Source organism: Euwallacea similis, chromosome 1 (genome assembly GCF_039881205.1).
Source record: "Euwallacea similis isolate ESF13 chromosome 1, ESF131.1, whole genome shotgun sequence".
Taxonomy (NCBI): Eukaryota; Metazoa; Arthropoda; class Insecta; order Coleoptera; family Curculionidae; genus Euwallacea; species Euwallacea similis.
Window position 1 is genome coordinate 3507228 of NC_089609.1, and position 22171 is coordinate 3529398.

Genomic DNA, 22171 nt, shown 5'->3' on the forward strand with positions numbered 1-22171 from the left:
TGGCGAGTTGAGGCAATAAAACAACTAATTAAAACTTTTCGCTGAGGATTCGTTTAAATGAAAATAATCCAACTAACCTGAAGAGGTTCAAGTATATTTGAACGGAACGTGGGTGGAAAGTTTTAATTACTGTTTGTTTTGTTTTATTGTCCCAACTCGCCAATACTACCTATGGAGTTATCATTTTCTGGGGTGTAATCGGCTTGCAAGCTTTAATTCTCGTTGTTTTTTGACAATAAATTTCAAACGGCGGAAAATAGGCCATTTTACCTTTATTCCTGGGATGCATAAATTAAAGTGGCGAGCGGCGTCAAAAAATACAAATTTTTTAAAAATTAATGCTTCTTTTAGGTATTTTTGCCAGCTTGTATCATCTAATTAGAAAATAAACATGGCTAATGTAATTAAGATAATTAACAAGTTCGCCTAGAGTCAAGGCGTAGAATCTTGCTTTTGCCAAGTTTCCTGGATGAAATTATAGCGGAATCGAGCCTAACATGGTTTCAAAAACATTTTAACACGTTAAAATGTTGCGTATTAACCGATGTTCGTATATTTACATGTAATATATCATCTGTGACTAATGTTTAATGTACCAGTTTCCGTGCAAATTAATAGTGCTAGATGTTTAAAATATATGGAAATAAAATAGCACATTGTTAAACAATGTGTATACATATAATGAATGACTTCCGATATTAAGCTATGGATGATGTTATGGAGGAAATATTACATGCCCGTGACGGCAATTAAGACATAATTAACGTTGAAGTGTTAATTTTCTCCACACACCAATCAGCAAAATACATAATATGAAGTATTGACTGTATTACTCATATCAGTGGATTACTCTTAACATGCAAATTATATAATATCTCTACTAAAAATAGTAATTTTCTAGTATATTAAAAAAAGCGCGAGCTTCTAAAGCCGCAGGATTCACTGATGTAGAAGCATTAATAATAGAGCATTTCTTGTCCAGTCACCGAAAATAATATTGCAAACAATAGTACCGTTCCATAATTAAAATCATCAGCGTAAAAACATCCTACGTCACGTTACAAATGATGATCTGACGTGCCTAAATCGCCAGTCTAAATTAAGAGATCTGGCTCCATTGTTTGCAACTTCAAATAGTTTTTCTTCCGGCTTATATGAACTAGAACAATAATATCTCATAATTTCCCCTACTAGCAGTTCAGGCGAATCCTTTTCAGTTCCACTTCATTACACTTGATGGATGAGGGCACCAAAAAACTTTTAGAAATTCTGTGTATGTGCTTCTTTGATAGAAATTGCACTTTTATTTTTGCACTGGACAAGAAATGTTATTAATAAAAACGTGTCTTCTTAAAAATATCCTTAACACTGCGAGGTTAAATCCTTAAAATAGCTATTATGTAATTAGGGTTATTATAGCGTACTTACTTAGGCCATCGCACGTGAGGATATAGACTTTGGTTGAACATACATCTTTGTCTGAGAACCCCTTGCCAAAGCTGCACCCCGACAATTCCAAAGATGAAAAATACAAAAAAACATAGGAGTAAGACATTGCCTAACATAGGCAAAGTGTCAAGGAGCAACATCACCAGGATCCTCATACCTGGAAAAGAAAAATTCCGCTATAGATGGAGGAAAATATTGGAGACATTAGGATTCCAACAGCTTCTGATAGCTTGGATGGCAGGAAATGTTATTGGATTTGCGCTTAAGGAGCAGGAGATAAACCCTAATACCTCTGTCGCTTAAGCGAATTTCATGACCTTTAACGTTGGCTTGAAGGAAGTGATATTTTAATGACTTCTCAAAAGAAAATTATTTAACATATGAGTATGCATCTTGACCTAAAAAAATTAAATTCTATACTCATAATTAACCGAAGCGTGAGTCACTCTGCCGCCAATAAAATGTCAATCGTCGACGATCTACATCACTTTGAGTTGGGTAAAATTTAGAAATTGCAGAAATTTATTTTGCTCCTAAAAAATTAAAAAGGGGGCAAAAAGGGGTTGACTTCAACCATCCAGTGTTTGGTTATAACGGGCCATGAGACTTAATCTAATTTTAAAACTAAAACAGTTTAAAGATATTCAGTTCAAACTCTGTTCCGGACTACAAGAAATGAAAGAATCTAGAGATTTTTGTTAATCCAGTACCTAAGTACAACACATTCGCCAGATTTTAAGCTGAGGGATAAAAGTTTTATTTCCAGCTCGAGAGTAAGAAAAGAGTTGCTTTTTCCACAGTCCCGGATTCCAAAATGATGTTCATGAAAAGGAGTTTGTTATAAGAAGAATCTTAGAGAAAAAACAGAAAGTACGACATTTGCAAATTATTCCCAACTAGGGAATCGGTGTTTTCATAGCAATTCTTAATCAAAATATTAATAATTTTATGTCCTATGTAATAATTGTATTTGTGCACAATATAAGTATAGAATTTCCATTTTTGGAACTCAGCAATCGGGATCTCGATAACCATAAAAGATTTTAGGTCTGTTAAATTGGGGCAGAGTTGTGCCGTCCAAGAATATGCCGTTCAAAATTTTAAAGTCTGATGGCTTAGTATTAACCGCAACTAATTGTCGAATTATCGCATATTAAAACAAGATTTACACCCTGTTAAATTCGTAAGTATTGGTGAGATAATCGGGAGTATTTTTCTTCTATGTTTAACCGTCGATTTGAAAAATGCAATTATCGACAAATTACAGCGGTAATTGCCCGGCAGGTCCCGATAATTGCCCGCCGGTTACCGATAAGTGTCCCAGCAAGTATTAAAATTTAATTTTACCAGTAGTTTTTAAATATGTCTCGTTTAAAAGTAAAATAAAAAAAGGGCTAAAAATACTCGGAACTGAATAAGCAGTACGTATTGACGCCAATTTTCCTTATTCAGGAAATTTTACACTAAGCAGCCTGCGCCATCCAAAATAAGCAAATAATTTTACATTCAAGCAAATTTCCTTTAGAGACCGGGCTTAGTTTCGCGTTTCATTAATAGAGCTCTTTCACACAAAATATGAAGGAGAGAACTCGTGCACCTTTTAGAAAACACACAAGATGCAAAAATTATCGGTAATTTTGACGCTCTATTTTAATTTGAACTCAACTTAATGGAACCATTAACAACACAACAATAATCGTTTCAGGAGCAATAATTTCGATTATATCTTAGATAAGTTCGAACCTCGAATTTTCCACATGCATTCTTCATAATACTACATCGTAATTGGGACAAATCGTGTATAAAACTCATCGATAAAAAACTTGAAATTGAAATATAATAAGTGCTCACGATCGTCTACACAATGGAAAACAAAGGCATATAGATAGCTGATGATTAATTTAGTTTCCTCAAGAGATCCGCGGCACGTAAAAACCTTTCGTCGACTTATCGCCAATTTATTCTCTCCCAATATTTCAGACCCCCTTCAAGAATCGTAAACGAGTGTCAAAAATATTTTCTTGATTGAAACTCGCAGGGGTAAAACTCGTTATGCCGTTCATATTTCTTCTTTTTTTATATTGTTCTATCTGATTTCGCTCTCAACAGCTGCGTGAAAAATATGGCTCGAACGTTTTGAATCTCAAGATAGAGACCTGAAAATAAACAAACTGTGGAATTCGAAAGAGTGATTTTTTATCAGAGGCTGAATTATCGACTCGTAGTAATTACGTTTGTCTCGCACAGGTATTTCGATTATTACAACGAATCATTACGTTCTCGGGGGAGGAAGGCTACCGTTGAACTAGCTAAACCAAAATTTAATTAATGACTTATAACATAATTGGATCAATGTATGCGGTACATCCAGAGCGGGAAACAGTCCTGCTAAAATATTGAAATTCCAATATGCAGTCGCGACAGTTTATTGATTATAATTGAGTACATAGCAGCACTTTTAGGATGAATAGATCAAAAGTCCTGAGTTTTACCAAGGAGGTAATATTCATTCCGCACACTTTCGTGCTTTCCATGAAAATTACTTTTCAGGTAAAGTTGTCAGCGTATTAATCTAATGGTTGTTAATAATGCAAAATGTTTTCTCTTGCGGCGGATATTAAGTTCCAACATGTTCGAATTTTAAGTTCGAGATCTATCGAACTGCTAATTACGGTTCTATGAGCCACACGAAACCAATTTCGGTTTTCGGTCAGCAATCGAGGACGGATGGAAAAAACAACTTCGCGCGATTCAGGAACAACATTTTTCCTGCCACGGCAGTGTGTTAACTTCATTTTTATTTCCCGCAAATTCTTTTAAAGATCAGCGTGCGGTAAACGAATTTGCACGCACATGCGGCGTTATTGTACCGCACGCTTGTCAATGCCAATTACGGGATCGCCCGCAAATATCTTTGACACCGCTTCGTTTCATGGGCGGCAAAAATGTTCAGCTCCCAAATGCGTGCCGTGAACCAATTTTACTGAACACTCGTGCAGGGAAAAGCTATATTTCGCTTATTTACTTACAGTCTTCCTCATATTGATTTTTAATTCGTCAAATACTCCGCTAAGCGTCAAGTAATGATAATACCCCGATATAATCCAGGGAGAATTAGAGATTTCGTAAAATAAACAGGTTCCATACAAATTAAGCCTGCTTCACGTTATGCAAAATAGGCCTGGGGTTTACTTGGGATATGTATCAACAGCCACAGGCGCCAGGTCAAGACTCAAACTAATTGTTTAGGTTTGTTATAGAACTACGATGAATAATTAGCAATCGAGATAATGCAAATTTAACGAGAAACCAGCGGCTGTTATCCAGTGTAACTTATACAGCAATAACAGATAGTTTTGAATCTGCGATAAGTAATTGCATTGAAGCAACTAACTTTTGTAGACAGCAAATAAATATAAGAAAGCGAAGGTATCCAGAAAGCATAGAGGTATAAGAAAAAGAACTGAGCTGTAAGCCTTAAGAATTTACGAGACTTTTGTGGAAGTTGCCTTAATTCAATTAAACTCGTCTTATCGCGAGCGGAAATGGAAAAAGTTGTCGCGGAAATCAAAATTCCTGCAATGCCTTAGAGTGCACATTTAATTATGGAAGTGCTTCCGATCGACTTAATTGAGTTTAGAACTCGATGTGCCTGTCTTATTTTCTAGAATCGACGAGTATAGTTACTTCGAAATATTTTATACGATACACTTGGCCTTTGTTGTGGGAATACATCACCGCAACTTAATCTGGAATCATTCAGTCTACATAGATTGCTCATGACAATACATCAGCATGTGAAGCAAGTAGAACTTACCTGCTACTTGCCTCGTCTAGAAAATTCTGAAATGTGGAAGAAAAATATCAAAATCGAATCCAAAAGCCTGAACAGAAGCTGAATGGAACGTTCAGTAGCATTGTAAAGCTTCAGCGAAGCCCTGCGATACTCTTTAGCAGCCCTTTTCGCTTCTCAATCTACCACTTCTTCACTTTATTTTTTTTTATCTCTCATCGTCTTCTTTGCGAAGGAGAGAACCCCCTATTAAACGTCCGTTAATGAGTGATTTTTCATTTCCTTTAACGCCCTTGTGACTTTGATTCGGGACCATTCCAAGGATGACTATCTTCATGTCTGCCATACCGAAAACTCAACAGAATCTGCATGAGACGATTGATAGCATCATAAAGCTTTGGCGAAGCCCTGCAATGGGACATTTATGTGCTCGTTTTGCTACCCAATCTATCACTTTTTCGCTCTATTCTTTTTTAATATTCTCATAAAAGAGTCATCTTAGAAAGATGACTATGACTTGGCCATACTCGCCATGACTAGGTCACTAGGACTATGACGTTCTGAGTCTCGAGGTATAGGCCCCCTTCCCGCCCGTTAGAAAAAGTGCCCATTCTGTTTATAAAGGAGAGAGTCTTCCATTGAAACATTATTTTTTATTTCACTGGACGCATTTATGACCCTATGGCTTAGGACTCTTCCTTGCGTGACTTTCTTAATATCTGCAAGTTCCTAAAAACTTCTCTGCATTACTGAACGAGCTTTGCATTCATCCTGGTTGTGTAAAATGAGTTTTAAGCTCGAAAAGGCTCGTCCTTCCTGTAGGCCAGGCTATACATACATTCCATCCCCCGATGATGGGGTCACAGTCATTCGTGGTCCGTCATTACACTAAAGCTGACTGTTATCTTATAGCGATTGAGGAAGTTAGTTCCTTTCTTATTGCAATGTTCACTCCAAATCTATTTCAGTCTTAGCAGGTTATTCAGCAGGTCATTCAGACTTTCTTCTTAGAGGATGACCCGTCCTACAGTCTTACAATAACCGGTTTCACCTGATGATTACTTCCAATGTTTGCAGACTTTAATCCTTTTATGAAAAGCTATAACTTCTTTCTCAATCCAGAATGGAAGTTCCGGTAACCCCGGTAAGATACCAAGTCTCGCTCCTGACACAGTCTTAAATGTATTGTTGATGGCCCGGCAGACAAAAAAATTCAAAATTTTATAGAGAAAGAGTCAAGTTTCTTGAAGCGAACGGTCATTAGCGTACTACAAAAAAGTTTGGAGTAGGTTTGGCCTTAAAATCACCATCTCCTGCGGGTTTTCCTGATGTAGATTGGAAAGCAATTCATACATGTTGGGACCGTTACTGAGCGTGGATCTCGCGCTCTCTCGTTCACGGTACACTCGCCACTCGGACGGTCTCTCTCTCTACCACCGTCTAGACCTTCCCGTGTTCTCCGGCGAAGTCTGGAACGTACCTTTCTAGAAGGACTGCGGAGAGACATAAAAGGTCGTCATGACGCGGCACAGGGGGAGTTTTACCTAGTATCGTGCATCGAGACAAAGCATAGTAAAAGACAGTTCTAGTGCAGTGTAGTGTTGTTTAGTAGTTAGTGTATAGACCTAGTATAATCTGTGTGTTTAATAAATATCCTCTATATATATACACATATATATATCCATACGGCTCCCAGTACCCAACAATACACGAAGAATTTCATCAAAATATTCCAAACTTCACGAAGTGCAAACCAAAGTTCACATGCACGTTTCTCTCGATTGAGTTCCATCGCTTATTAAATTTTCCCGATTGAACCCTAAATCACTCGTACATAAGTTTCTATAAGCATGTCACTTAAGATCCTCTATCTGGCACAACTCCTCACTCTTTATAACGACGTCCTTTACCATTAATTAAAGACCTATTCCAATGTTAACAGACCTATCATTTATGTAGTTAACTAAAATATGATTTATGATGTAGAGGTTTGCATTTGACAAGACCTACAACCGCCGCTAATTATAACTAAAAGCCATTGTTCGGTCGCGAATGTTACCCCGCTAAAACGGTAGGTAACAAATATAGAGCACTGCCTTTGTTTTGCTTCCTAGAGATGTAATTTACGATTTTACGCCACCTTTCACTTAGCAGATATCAAACGTCATTTGAGGGAGGGTAAAGTGAAGTTTAAGTTCTTTTACAATGTACTAAGGATGCTAAATCTAAAGAAATTGGGCCCATTTACATGCCTCATTTACCAAACCGTACAGCAAGTCCAAAATGAGGGTACTTAAAGCGACCCATACATAGGATGCCTATAGCGGTCCATACATTTGTATTATTCGAATGTAAATTCCAGGACCTGCGAACGTAGCCGGAATTGTACAAAGTCCGGAGTATCAGTCTGTTGACCTCAACACTGGGTAACTTTTTATAATTTTTGCTAAGAGCTTGTGCGATAAAAAGGCTTTACTGCCTGCAATTACGAGCTGAAAGTAGCACTTTACAACACATGTGTGATGAAATTTTTAATGCCCGTTAATGGTAACTCATACGACTTACTGCACTCAATTGCGAGACGAGGCAAAATTCGGTCACTGAATTAACTTAAATAAAATAACTGTAATTAGAAATTAACTTAAATGATTAATATAATTAATATAATTAACTAAACATTAACGTTTTATCTGTGCCCCAAAAGTACAATTGATTCCCTAAAAAATACGGCAATATTAAAAAGGAGAATAAAAACCAAAGTAAAACACTGTTTTTAAGAGGATAATTACTTTCTCCCTTTTAACTCTAGCTTAAATGCTGGGAAAAATGCTTGATTAAACCGAACTAATCTGTACCAATATCTCGACAAATATTTCTTTTTGTGGTTTCGAGATAATCCCCAAGGGATGATTATAAGCTTTCGCCAAATAAGCTGGCAATAGGCTATATCAAATTATAGGTTAATAGTGACCTGTATGTCGTTCATTATTCACCTAGCAAGGTAATAAAGACGGTTGCCATGGAAATGATGGGCCATCGTTGATGTTATGACTCACGACGCGTTCTAATTTCACGTTTCTGATTTAATTTATTCGCAGTTTAGTTCATTGTAATTTTATCAAATCTAGAAAAAATCGTATATAGGGTAATAATTTTAAAACTTACAGACGCTATATTAAATATGGAAAAAATCCCTCGAAATTCTGTTCGAACTTAATCTCTCTCCCTATCCTCCTCCACTTATATAATGTTAAATAACGACAGAATTTAGTTGATTTTTTATCAAACGCAGCTTTCTGAGGTACCACCAAACAGCATTTTTAATAGCTTTATAATTAATTGGTTGGGGTGACTGAGAGGAGGGCTAAGCTAGAGCGAGTTAGTTAATTTGAGTTCTTATTTATTGTTTTTTTCCATATTATTTATTTTTTTCTTTTTTTCTGTTCCTCATATAGAGCCATTATACACTGTATACACCGCGATTGTGAAATCCTTACGAGCCTCACGTTTTAGATCACTCTTGACGTTCGGGTCATAATGATATACTTCACAGCCTTGGGATATAATGGTACTATTTTTTGCAATCGCCAGAAAACTGATGACTTTCTGAAGTATTTTACTGCCGCAAAATGCATTGTTCCTTGTATTACTCATCTCTGCGGCAGGTAATATACGTTACCCTGCAACCAGAGCAAATAACAGGCCGACACAATATTCCCATACGACGGTTCTCGCATATAGACGATGTTCAAAATTTACACATTTAAAATTTAATTCTAATTTGCAAAACAAATAGTTCTCATGTGTATCTTGCAGAAATATGATTTTTCACTACATCACCTTGAAAACGAGCATTTCCCAGTTGGTTAGCTGTACGAAAAATACACTTTTTCCATAAGCACACAAAAAAATGCCATTTTCCGGATTCTTAATGAAATTCGGGGTCTAATGATGAAAAGTATCATTCATTGCACGTTGAAAGTACATTTTTCTGCATTCACATGACTTCTGTTGTACCTACGTAAAACTCGCATCCCATTCGCAATGAAATACATTATTCCTACTGCTTTTCTGGCTGTGTCTCATCAAGCTCTACATATTATTGACCTAATATGTATTAATTTCACTACTAAATACATAATTAATTATTGTTAAGATAGGGTTTAGGGTAGGGTGGTTTATATAGGAACCTTTTTTTTTTGTTTTTTTCTATTTTGAAGAATTCTTCTTGGAATTTAGTTTGATATTTTAGTTAAAAGTTTTTGAAGTCTCCTCTAAAATCCGCCGTTACAATCTCTGCTGAAAACAAGTTTTATTAAAATAAAAAGCAAAAAACTTACTGGGTATCCTGTTAATAGCTCGTAATGGTCTCAGCACCCGTATCGTTCTAACGGCTGCGAAGTTGAGGCTATTTAAGTTTGGAAGACTGTACTCGGCTGCTCCAGCAACGACGATGAACAAATCCAGTCTATTCCACGAATCAGCCAGATAGGAGCCTCTACCGTACGCGTCCATGGCGATCATTTTTATTGTCATTTCCAAGAAGAAGAACGCGAAAATGAACTCATCAAACCTCTGTAAAACACAGAAAACAACTAAATAAATTATAAACGTCGTTTTTACAAGATGCTCTTTTTAAGTACGTGCACTATTACTGTTTCCGAAAAGGTGAAAAGTGCAAAATCAGTTAAACCACATACTATTAATCTCTTTCTTCGTCCTTTCTGCAACACAGACTAATTATTATGCGAAGATGACACTTCGCGTTTAAAAAGTCGAAACCGACTTTGTTGTTCTTTCGAACCTGACATTTTTATTTCACATTTCGAAAGCTCTTCTTGTTCCTGAAGGACCGATGCATCATGTGCATTTTTTTTCTTTTAGCCATCTAATTCTCCCGAAATGACTCCAATTGATTTTTATGTTTGGGGAATTATTACGTACCAAGATTATAAAACATCCTAAAATATATTCGTGATGTTGCTGCTGATTAGAAAAAATGCAAATAATGCATTGATCCTTCAGGGATAAACAGTGCTTGAGAAATATAAAATGAAAATACTAGGGTTGTATTTAATGTATGTCGTACGTCTTGGAACGGATCCACTTTAAATGCAGACATATTTGATGAAGCCAATAAGCAGGAACACTCGCCTAACATCCATTTCTACTTGAATGTTCGATTCCTCTTACAGGCTTGCCATTAACATTTCTGTCTATTTATGTTTATTCGCACCAAGCTTTTCCATATTAAATTCGGTTTCATATATTTTACGTAATTGTGTGGAAAGAAAATGTAATTTATCAAGCTTATGAAATATTCACTATCTAGTTCTATCTACCCTTTTTATTACGTGCAATTTTCCGCATCAAATTACACGACTTCATTTTTATCCTTTGACACCGCAGCTTTAGCTTTCTCCCATAATTACTGACAAGGCTTAAACATGAATTATGAAAATTTCACTGAATATCCAGCAAATTTCCTACTGTCGGGGTATAAATTATAAAAACTCTGAGAGAACTGACAAGTTTTTTTGTTTGTGGCTGGCAGGCAATTTCCAAAAAAGTCCCTGTTTTATATCAATTTCCCCGCTTTGAAAGGAAGGCTTTATTTTTAATCATTGTGTCGCTTTTCACACATTATTTTAAGTTCTCTCGAAAATTTTAATCTCGAGGGTGATAATAAGAACTAAAGCCGAAAATGGCTATTTATTTAACCAGTTGGGAAAGACGACATATTGTTCAACGAGAGCATTTCTGCGGGACGAGCGTAGCAAGCTCTCGTAAAGAACACCAAGTAAACAAGCCTCCCTTAAGATGTTAAGGACTACGATCTTGTTTAAGAACTTTTTTGCAAATTTTATTAGCTCCGTCATCTTGTCCGCCATTCCCTGGGGTACCAAACACCCCTGGAGAGATAAAGTTCCCTTTTTTCTCTGCTTTAATTGTCATATTTGATCCGTATGGATTTTGTTTTCTGTTAACCTGAACTAACCTGAATAAACCTTTTTTTTTACCCCCGTGACCTCTTCTATCTGACTTCTGGATATCTTACTCTAAGGTATTGGTAGTCTCTTGCCTTAGTCTATATTCTTTTAAAATGAAAAAACAATAAAATCTCTATTATAACTTCAGATATCCAAATTTTGCCAAATATTTTAAGCTTTGTTAAGTAAGTTTTGATAATTCATGTTAAGTTTTCGTGAATTCATTCTAATTTTCGTTGTTTCTACTTTTATGCTTTGTACCGTGTTCGAATATTTAGAAACACAGGCGGTATTTTAGAATCCGTTTATGTTCCAGAGAAGTGAAATTATATAAAATATTTTCCAATTTCTAAAACGGTCGTTAAAGGTAGCGGCCAAAAAGAAAAATTTTAATATTAAAATTTCTCAAAAACTTATTATTTCTTATTCATCGTTGTGTTTTTGAGATACTGCATTGAAAAAGTTGTTTTTTTTTGCAGTCTCAAGTGCCAAAGCTTACTACAGCCAACATCCCTTATTTCCCGGATACCCTACACACTATCATTATCATTTCTACTCTTGAGTTGGCACTAAATAAAAATTGAATTTTTCAAAACTATTGATGTAGGATCGCGTCCCTTGTAAATAGGCGTTACTTTTAAGCTGGATACATGTTAGATAGTAGGAATTAACTTTAAGATTGTCATACCCCTGGGGTACGACCCTGGTGGGCATTAAGTGGGGCATGGGAATTTCCCATGCCATGCCTTGTCGGTGTTGGAAATCCCCGCAATATACCGGGTCGGCATTGGTACTGCCTGTAATATACTTTGTCAGCATTTGAATTGCCCTTGATAAATTTCGTTGGCCCTATAGTGGCAGTTCCAATTCCCAGCTTAAGACGTAACGGTTTGATGCGGCGGGTGGTGCAGATGGCACCCTAGCCAGGGTACGCCCATGGTTTATCACCATGGGTTTTAGTATTTAAGATTTTGCAGGGCATGTACAAGCTCTCTTTTCTTCTGGGTTCGGTTGTCGTTGGTAACTCAGAAGTTGCGTCCGCGCTCGCTAAACTCACAAGTTACTTTATACTCTCTTTTGTTCACTTTACATTAATAAACGCATACTTATAGTCCTTTCATATCTGTGATTTCATTATAAGATATAAACACCATCCTATATCTACAGTAGTATCAAAACCCGATACTACATTGATGATCGATTTAATACACTATTATTATTATACGTACCTGTAATATCCTACATCGAGTGGTAACACAGGGGTCCTTATCCACGCAGGGCTGATACATTCCCAGGGTGATGCAGTTTAAAAGAATCACCATCATGGAGACACGTTCAAACCATGTAATCTTATGTTAAGGATATATTCATAGAAAAAGGAACAATATGTTATTTTAGGGCCCATGTATCTTTGATACCGGCAGAGATCTTAATAACGATTAGATGACTGCATTAAAATATTACGGTTTAAAATATCATCTAAGAAACAGCTAAAAAATAAGAATAAAACCGACTTTATAACTTCTCTATAAATCATAACGTTTCTGCTGAATATCGAAGAAAACTCATTTTCTGTATCAGTACTCTAATACACGTATAGCAGTTTGATAAATGAAATGGAAAAATACTTGGATCGAGCATAATATTATATTATAAATATGAGTATCTGTTGTAAAGGCATGAAGCTGTTATAAATGAACCCAGAACAGTAACTCCACAAGGAATTTCTCATTACAACTGCAATGTGCTATGCATAATGTGTAATGAGTAATTACTCAATTACTATTATGCCACTATTACTCATTATACATTATGCATAGTCTTTTGTGTACTGAGAATGGAGCTTAAGGATTGATTCTCACTATCTATGTATCTCCTGAATGGAACCTTACCTACAGAATAGTACATTATTGTAGGAGCATATAATGAAAGCTATCATCCCCGATGGAGAAACTTGCGTCAGGGGTAACGCGAATAGTGTAATTTTCGATATTATGATTGTATGCGAATACGGTACTCTACTTGGTTCAAAACTTTCTTTTTTCTGTATATTAACGAAAAATCTCCTTTAAATAATTCATGAATAAGCCACAATCAAATTAACGTTTCTTGATTTTTCAAGGGTTTTTTTCACTTCTAAATTGGATCATTTATAACTCGTGTTGAATAGAACTTCTAACCGATTTGGCTTTAAACAACTAAGTAATTAACGATACGTGACGCGTTCCGCGATTGCTGCCGCGATACGCTTCAAATTTAAGGCCTCCTGAAACTTGAAATTTAAGGCCTACCGAATATTTTAGTGGCCGCTATGCATATATGAATTTTATTAGGCCGATTTCGGAGAGAAATTTAAGGGGGCTTGGAGTAATGGACGTTTATTATTAATGGAGTGTATTCTAACCAGATCCTATCGGGTTTGAATGATGAATTCATCATTCACGCTCGATGTAAAGGTTGATAGTCTTTATTACGTTTTTACAAATTCCCTGAGTAAACAGTATGCCAAGTTAAGGAAGTGAGAGATACATTTAACATAATTTATTTTTATAATTAACACAATATTATTTTAATTCAAATGCGTTTTTCCACGAAAACCATTTTACACACTCACGTTCATTTGATTGAAGCCGCCATTCCACAACTACGTGTCATAAAGAAACCATCGAAGACAATTTGTTAAAACGGCTTTAAAACAACATTCTAAATTCCCCAATCCCTCGGAAATCTTCCAAAAGACGTCGACCATAAAATAAACTATCTGTTACTTATTGAAGCGATAAAATAAAATTTCCACGAGACTGGAACCCCAAAATTCCCCAATTTCGGGCCATCAATTGTCACGCCTATCGGGGCTATAAACCACCTTGTTCCCGGATCTCTTAATACCGATTGAACTGAAGTAGGCCACAACGTGTCAAATGTCAAGAGATTGAGATGGTTAATTGAACTCTGGATTGGAGAGGCCCTCCTTATGGAGATGATAATACGGTTCTGTGATGGCTTTTAGGAATAAGCAAATATTTCCAGGAAGAGCAAGGAGAGGCAGCAAAGGAAGGAAAATATTGGGAGTTTTTTAGGAACAATACCTGAATAATGGCAATATTGTCTGCTTGTCAATGCGTTCACTACTCCCAAGAAACCACTTTTTTTGATTTCCCGGATTTTCCTCGGAAATAGCTTCTTGTTGTCGCACAAAAATTTCCGACGTTGTACATACATTCCTTCATTCGTAACTTGCCATCTCGAACAGAAACATTTATCATTGAGTGAACAGGTTCAGAGTGGAAATTTACGGTCTCACATTATGCTTCCCAAGTATTTCGGAATATTAGGTGGTGAATGTTTGAAGGCACTTTGTGATTATGTTCCTTTGTTAGGGAATATTTGATGGTTTTTCTTTGGTTGTATTAGTAACAGACATGCAAAAGTGATTCTTTCCCCTTCTTGCTGAGTTATGCAGTCACGACAGTGTGGAACAAATACAGTGACCCTCAGAATTGATCAAATGTTTGTATTATTATCGAAAATTCATCCCAAGTCGAAATGTTGTTTGTCAATACGTATTTATTAGTGGTCAAAAAACTTTGTTCAGTCTTTCTTTATAATTCTTAATCTCAAAAATCTCATTCTCATCTTCGTCGTAAACATAAAGCACTTAGTTCTTTTTATAATTCCCACAAGACCACTTGATCGATTTTGTGAGTTTCGATCGTGCTATTAAAATGAATTCTAACAATAATTCAAAATTTCTGCAACGTCTAAAACAGCAAGTGAGATTGAATTTTGATTTTTGCTGGCACTTTTGAATGCAATATGATATATTAATAGTAATGGTTTTACAGTGAAATTCATAATATTGATCATATGTAAAAAAGAAATTGTTTAGTTCTTATTTGAGTAAAAAAATTGTTGTGTCCGTTTTTTGTAGTTTTTGTTAATTTCGCCCTTAAATAATATTTTAGCAACAATGGTGTTGCAATTTGACTGGTATAACATGTTAATCTATCGCTATTCACATGCGATTTAATCAATTTCACGAGTTACTGTATATAAAAAACGAAGCGAAAACAAGTCCATTAAATATGTAAGACTTCACTTTTAAACGCGCAAATTTCGTTGCGTAATGTAATTTGTGTAATAAGTACGCAACACAACATATGTAATAAGTGCGTAGTGAAATTTATGTAATAAGTGAGTAACATCGACTCGTTCGTTTATGGACTCACTCGCAAAGTCGCCCGAATATAAATCCATTCGTCTCAGAAAACGTCACTACCTGCGCATTATATACCACGTTTAATGTCCAATTTTTCCTTGGTCATATTATGTTTCGAACTTGTGCCATTTATGATTTTCTGGATATCGTTCACTTCCGACTAGACGGGGAATTAGCAGAAAAGGAGCCGCTCTCGGAAATGCAGTTTGGCTTCAGTAAAGGCAAATCCACGCTACAAAGCAAAGGCGCGAGTAGCGAAAATAGTTCGAAACCAGAGAAAATCGACCAGAATATCGCAGGGAAAGATGATGCGCTTTAATCGAGCTAGATGTGAAAAACGAATTCCACCTGGCTCAACGCTCATAAAAGAATTGGAAAGGAGGCAGGTGTCGAACTACCTAGCCAACATAATAATTGACTACTTGAACAATAGAGGGGTCAAAATAGACACACAGACGGAACTCAAAATGGCGAAGAAGATCCTACAAGGTCCGGTACTAGGTCTCCTATTGTGAAACGTATTGTACGACCTGATATTGAGAAAAGTAAAATCCGAAAAGGTGGTGTCAATCGGCCATGCAGACGATATTGCGTTGATTGTCCGAGGAAACGATAGGGTCGAGCTAATGGCTGAAGCAAATGGGACCATAAACCGATGCCAACAATGGTTAACTGAACACTCGTTTAGACTAGCTCCGGAAAAAAACGGTAGCAGTCATATTAAATGGGAAAAGGGACAGTAATGGAATACATTTTATAGTTGGCGATTTAAGAATAGAGCCCAAAAAATCCATCAGATACTTGGCCGTCTAATTTGGCTCCAATTTATATTATGCACAACACCTAACGGACATGTGCAACGAACGTAAAAAGAAAATAGGACAATTATAGAGGATCATGCCCGCGACAGAGGGGCCAGCCACGCAAAAAAGAAAACTTCTTTACAAAGTAGTACAATCGACGCTATTATATGCCGTTCCGATTTGAAGATGGATGCTGACTATAAAGAAATACGCACAAATGCTGACAAGTGTGGAAAGAAAGGCCTTACTGCGAGTGATATGTGCGTACCGCATAGTATGCCTCGAGGCAGTGCAGGTAATAGTGGAGACTGCCTCTATCGACCTGGTGAAAGAGAGGATTATGCTAAGTCGGTTTCCGCGAATAACGGATAAGGAGAACAAACGAGAAGCAAGGACAACAGATCATTCGGAAATGGCAAGGACGAGTATGAAGGACAAAGGACAGTGGACTAAGAGATTAATCCCTAACCTAGAACTGTGGACGCCATGCCGATATAAACGCCTAAACTACTACCTAACTAACACAGGCTCCCAGCAGTCACGGAAGTTTTAGAAACTTCACGCACCGAATAGTAAAAACAGCTCCAATTGCAGGGACTGTGGAGTCTCTGACATCGTGGAACACTTAATTTTTTAGTGTCCGATTTTTGAAGAACAAGGAGACGAGCTGATTGCTTGCATAGAGACCTTAACTAATTAACAGAATGCTGGAGAGCTAGCCAACATGACACCTCTATAGCGAAGCCATCTCCGCAATAGTCAAAGAAGAAGAGCGGATGGAATGTGCCGCACAACAAGATGTAAAATCCGCCTTTTCATAACGAAACGGCACAAAACATAAGGAGAGTAACTAAAAAAAAATTTACAATAAAACAAAGGAAACAAAAATTCATAGGAGCAAAGCACAAAGGAAACTAACAACTGGGCTTAAGAGGGCAACCAGCTACAGTTCGTTCAAATCTAAGATAGAGTGGAAGTAAATGAAGAGGCGGGGCTTCCGCGTATGCCTGGGGTGAATTCAGATAGATTTCAAACATAAACGAAAATTAATTAAAAATAATATTTTTTATTAATTAGATAAAAAACAGAAAAGTGGTGAAAATTATATTTATTAATTTATATACTTTTATTTGTTTAGCATCTGCAATAAAACCTTAGATAATTTACGTGAATTTATTTTTATACATTTGAAACAAGATAATGAAAACATAAAACAGCATTTGAAAATCCTACGAACTTATTCATTAGCTACAATGAAAGTCGAATATAACGACGGCGAGGGGACCGAGTAAAAAGGGTCGTTATATCCGGTTGTCGTTACATCAAGACTTGTTTATTTTATGATTAAAGAAACATGAAAAAAACAAAAAAATTTATATAATAAATTAAAAACTATTATAGATACATAATAAAACGTGAATAATTTAACGTAACTTCTAACTTATCTATATTACGTATGTATGGTAAAAATACATATTTATTCAAATATTCTGTAATATTTGTTTGCTTTTTGCAACGTAAATTAAAATAGATTAATTCAATTTTTTTCTCTGTGGAACTGATTTCATTCAAAAGCCTTTTGTCACTGGAATAACTGGATAGTGGCTTAAAATCTTCACCACCTTCAAAGTCTTTATCACTTTCATCTTGAATTTCTTGAATGGTGAGCACTTCGTTTGCTATTTGCTCGTCAGATAGAATACCGTTCGTTTCCAACTGTAGGTTAACATTTACAAAATCGGTACCATAATTCATTTGACAATGTAAGGTTTTCTTTTATCATAGCCAAAGGCGCATTATCTTCTTTTTCAAAATTATTATTTATCCTTCTTGCCACCTCAACTAAAGGAAGATTGTCATCGTCTTCAAAGTCATCATCTACGGTGGTATTGTAATCCTGCATGTCTAAACCAATTCGTGATTATTTGAGGTGATATTGAATGATGATTCCATGCTTTAGAAATCATTGATATTGCATCCAAAATATTAATAGCATGCTCTTTGTTTTGCCTATTGTTTTCAATGATATTCATTAGCTGGAGCTTTCTAAAATAAACTTTCATTGATCTTATGATACCCTGGTTAACCGGCTGCAGAACTGATGTAGTATTTGATGGGAGATATTGAACGTTAATAATCTCTACATTTAACATTTTTGGATGCACTGGAAAATTGTCTATAAAGAACAAAATTTGTTTCTTTTTTGTTTCATTCAGTGTCCCAGTCTTGCAAAATTTTTATAAACAGATCTGACGTCAGCCAGGTTTTTTAAATAGATATGTAGGACACAGGCAACGAATAAATTTATATCCTTGAAACAGCGAGCGTTTTTTGATTTTCCAATAACAATTAACTTACGTTTTTCTGATCCTGTCACGGGTAGCTCTTTTTTTGGATATTTTTCTACCTGTGCACTTCTCGGCTTTAAATTCCAGTGTTTTGTTCGGGATTATTTTGTATAATAGATCTGTTTCATTTACGTTAAAAATTTGGTCATTCTGGTAATTTTTTCGAATTTCTGGCCATACAGTTTTGAACCAGTTTTCTGTCACGGCAACTGGCACACTAGCAGCTTCAGCTCTAATTTTTCCATACCAAAAGTTATATCTTTGCCGGAAGCGTTTCATCCAATTTTCTGAACATTTATATTCCGGGTCTTTATTCGCTATTTTGGCAAACTCTTCCACTTTTGCATGTAGTATTGGGTCACTGATTGATGAACCCTAACTTCTTTCCTTTTTAAATCACTTAAATAATACATGATCGATATCCCCATGATTGGGTAGCTTACATTTTTTCTTTGGCAACATTTTTCTTTAAACGCATTCTTGATATTTTCTCGGTTCTTCCAAATTATAGAAACAGGCAAATGCGATAAATGTAACTCATTTGTAATGGTATTGTTGCTTTCACCTTCTTCAAGTCTGGAAATTATTTTACCTTTCTCTTCAAAGGACAAAATTTTTCTTTTTCTCCAAGTCATTTTTTTAAACACAGCAAAATTACAATAACGCTAACAAGCTGAATACGTACAATGAACACAGCCTCTGATTTGTATAGTCCTCGTTCATAATTCAGCAATCTTCCCAATAATTCTTATTCTCTCTGCCCTCTTCCATAAAAAATTAATTTCTTCGAGTCATTTACCGACACAATAGATAAGTGAAAATATCGACACAAAAAGCTCAGATTCTATGATTTAAATTAACAAACTTCTTTACCTCCGTTTTAATTGCTTAGTGTCGGTAAGTGACTCAAAGAAATTGATTTTTTTTGTATTCATAGTAATTGCAATATAAAGTCGACACTGCCAGCATTCAATAGAAATTCCGTAAAAAGGGATCGAAACTTATAAAAAAGCGGTGTTTTAGAAGCTTTACATAGAAATCGCAGAATAATCATAACCATACATAGGTGCGTCAAATATGTATATTAAAAATACATTTTCTGGGATTTGTCTATAAAGCCGCTAAAGCCACTGCTTTTTAAAAAATGTCGGTCGCTCTTTGAATTACTTTTCAAAAAATACAGGCAGTGTCGACTTTATACTATATCCCGTAGAGCCATTATACCCGGCTAGCAAACTACCAAAAATGTCTTTTGCGGACGTTAAAAGCGACTTCGTAATAGGCAGATTTTTTACAATAGGGTAAATGCAAATCCAACCAAACGTTCGAATTTCCGTCGCTATATGCGACTTGTCGTTATAACAGACGTCGTTTTTCGCGATTTTCACTGTATTTACAAAAATTATTACAAACCATAAATAAAGAATATACAAATAATATTACATATATTAAAATCAAACATAACTTACAATATTAACCTAACAAAATTCTATGTTAAGCCATTTGATGAACTCTATGTTAGACTGCTGCTTGAGCCATTCCATATTTCATTGACGAGCATCTCTGGATGCTGATTTAGTTATTGTTTGTAGATATTGATAATAATTGTTTTTGTGGCAACCTCCAGGTGAAATCTCTTGGGATGTCTCTTTAGTGGTGATAGTAAACAGGCACCAGGATATTCTGCATCGATATCGGCCATTTTGACTCACTTCCACAATACACTCGATATTCACGAAAAACTTTTATCACAATTTGGCACTTTCCTTTGTTTATTATTATTTTTTATCTCTTTTATTTCTCGCGATTAGAACGTTTAAGCTGCTCGACTTATACAGTGTCTCACAGTCAAAATGATCCAGATTTGAATTTTCTGATTTTGTTATGATGATTTACTTTTTATTTGTTATTCTTGTAGCAATTAACATAGCATATTATTCCTTGCAAATTCAGAAAATAATAATTCACACATTACCAGTTATTGAAACTATTTTCACTCTATGGTAAATAGCACCTCATAATGAAAATGATTCAGTAAAAGAGATAGCAAAAAAGAAATGTTTATCGATGGCATTCCATTGTTTCCTGTTTATAGCACGTTTTACTTAGTTCAGTTCATATTCTGCAGTAGCTTAAATATTAATTGTGCAATGGATCGTCATACATCAATACAAATAAGAGAAACAGTGGTTCTTCATTTTCAAAGAGGCAAAAGTCAAAGAAAAATTGCTGAAAAACCAAGTTTAAGCCCTTGGCAGTATGTCATAGAACGATATCGAAAGGGCCAAGATGTATTAACAAATCTCGTTAAAGTAACCGAAAAATATTTATTTAACACAACGAATGATGGATTTATAGAAAGATGAGAGAGAACCCCAAACGAAGTGCCCCAAAATTTACTGATTTGGTAGATAAATATTTGAATAAGAAAGTGTGTGTTGAAACAATACGAAGATGTTTACGTGCCGAAGATCTTCATGGCAGAATTGCGAGGAAAAAGCCCTATATCAACTCCAAGAATAAGAAGTCAAGGTTACAGTTTGCCAAATAGTACTTTAAAAAATCACATTTTTGGATTTTGGAAACTGTTATTTTCACGAATGAAAATAAGTTCAGCTTTTTGGGGGCGATGGAAGAATAAATGTATGAAGAAAATAAAATGGGAAGCTGTTACCTAATTTGTTGAAGAAATTAATTGAATCAATTCTAATTGGCTTAAAAGAAGTAACTAACCTGAACTAACCTGAACTAAAGCCAAAGATGAAGCTATCCGATATCATATTCATATTACATATATTTTTGAATGTTTTTTAGTACATCATTTCTATTGTGACTAATGAATCTTCTGTCAATTATAATTGATTTAATATAATAAAACAGAAATAAATGGTTATGTTTAGAGATAACAAAGAAAATAATAATGTAAAAGAAAGGTGCATCATTTTGACTGTGAGCCACTGTATATACACCATTGCCGTTCGAGAAAAATCCCGTAAGGAGCAGAAATTGCTAAATAACTCCAGGTTATTTAAGTATTGTTTCTTTCTCTCACTTATGGCGTTTTAAACAAAGAACATTCACACCTAAATACGACGCTACACTCATCTTACAGCCAATAACATTAAATCTTTACATTAAATTTTAGTTTATTTCCACTCAATCTTAAATTTTAATATAGTATCATTAAGATCACACACGCCTCTTCGATTCCGATGTTTATATCTTCAGAGACAATTCCGAAGTCGGATAGAGTTGTTTCCAAACCGAGATTTTTAGTGGGTAGCCGTTTTGGTGAATCTCACACTACCCAGTAACCAAAACAACATCCTACCGGGTGTCTTATTGAATATTTTTCTGGTGAAAAAAAATATCGTCCACATCCTTAATGTAACCCCCTATATATGTTATGTGAAGACATTTTTTAGATTTTCACTACATCATAACTAGCAATAAAAAAGACTGACAGGAACACATTTTTTCGATGCAAGTATCGAACACGCTTGCACCTTTAAACGGGATTATTAAATTCTTCAAGCACCCATTTGTTTACCCTTTCAATAGGTGAAGCA

At 35.5% G+C, this 22171-nt stretch overlaps 1 protein-coding gene across 5 annotated transcripts in view; it reads right to left on the bottom strand.

Moving 5' to 3' along the window:
* The window catches only part of LOC136411076 (voltage-dependent T-type calcium channel subunit alpha-1G-like), a 50635-nt gene extending 38064 nt beyond the window's left edge, over positions 1-12571 (bottom strand). For all 5 annotated transcript variants that reach the window (XM_066393489.1, XM_066393506.1, XM_066393497.1 and 2 more), the window contains exons 1-3: positions 12462-12571; positions 9583-9817; positions 1429-1606 (exon numbers count right to left, since the gene is read on the bottom strand). In XM_066393489.1, the coding sequence (XP_066249586.1) occupies positions 1429-1606; positions 9583-9817; positions 12462-12557 (509 nt within the window). In that variant the 5' untranslated portion in view covers positions 12558-12571. The remainder of the gene's footprint in view (positions 1-1428; positions 1607-9582; positions 9818-12461) is intronic.
* Between the last annotated feature and the right edge of the window lie 9600 nt (positions 12572-22171).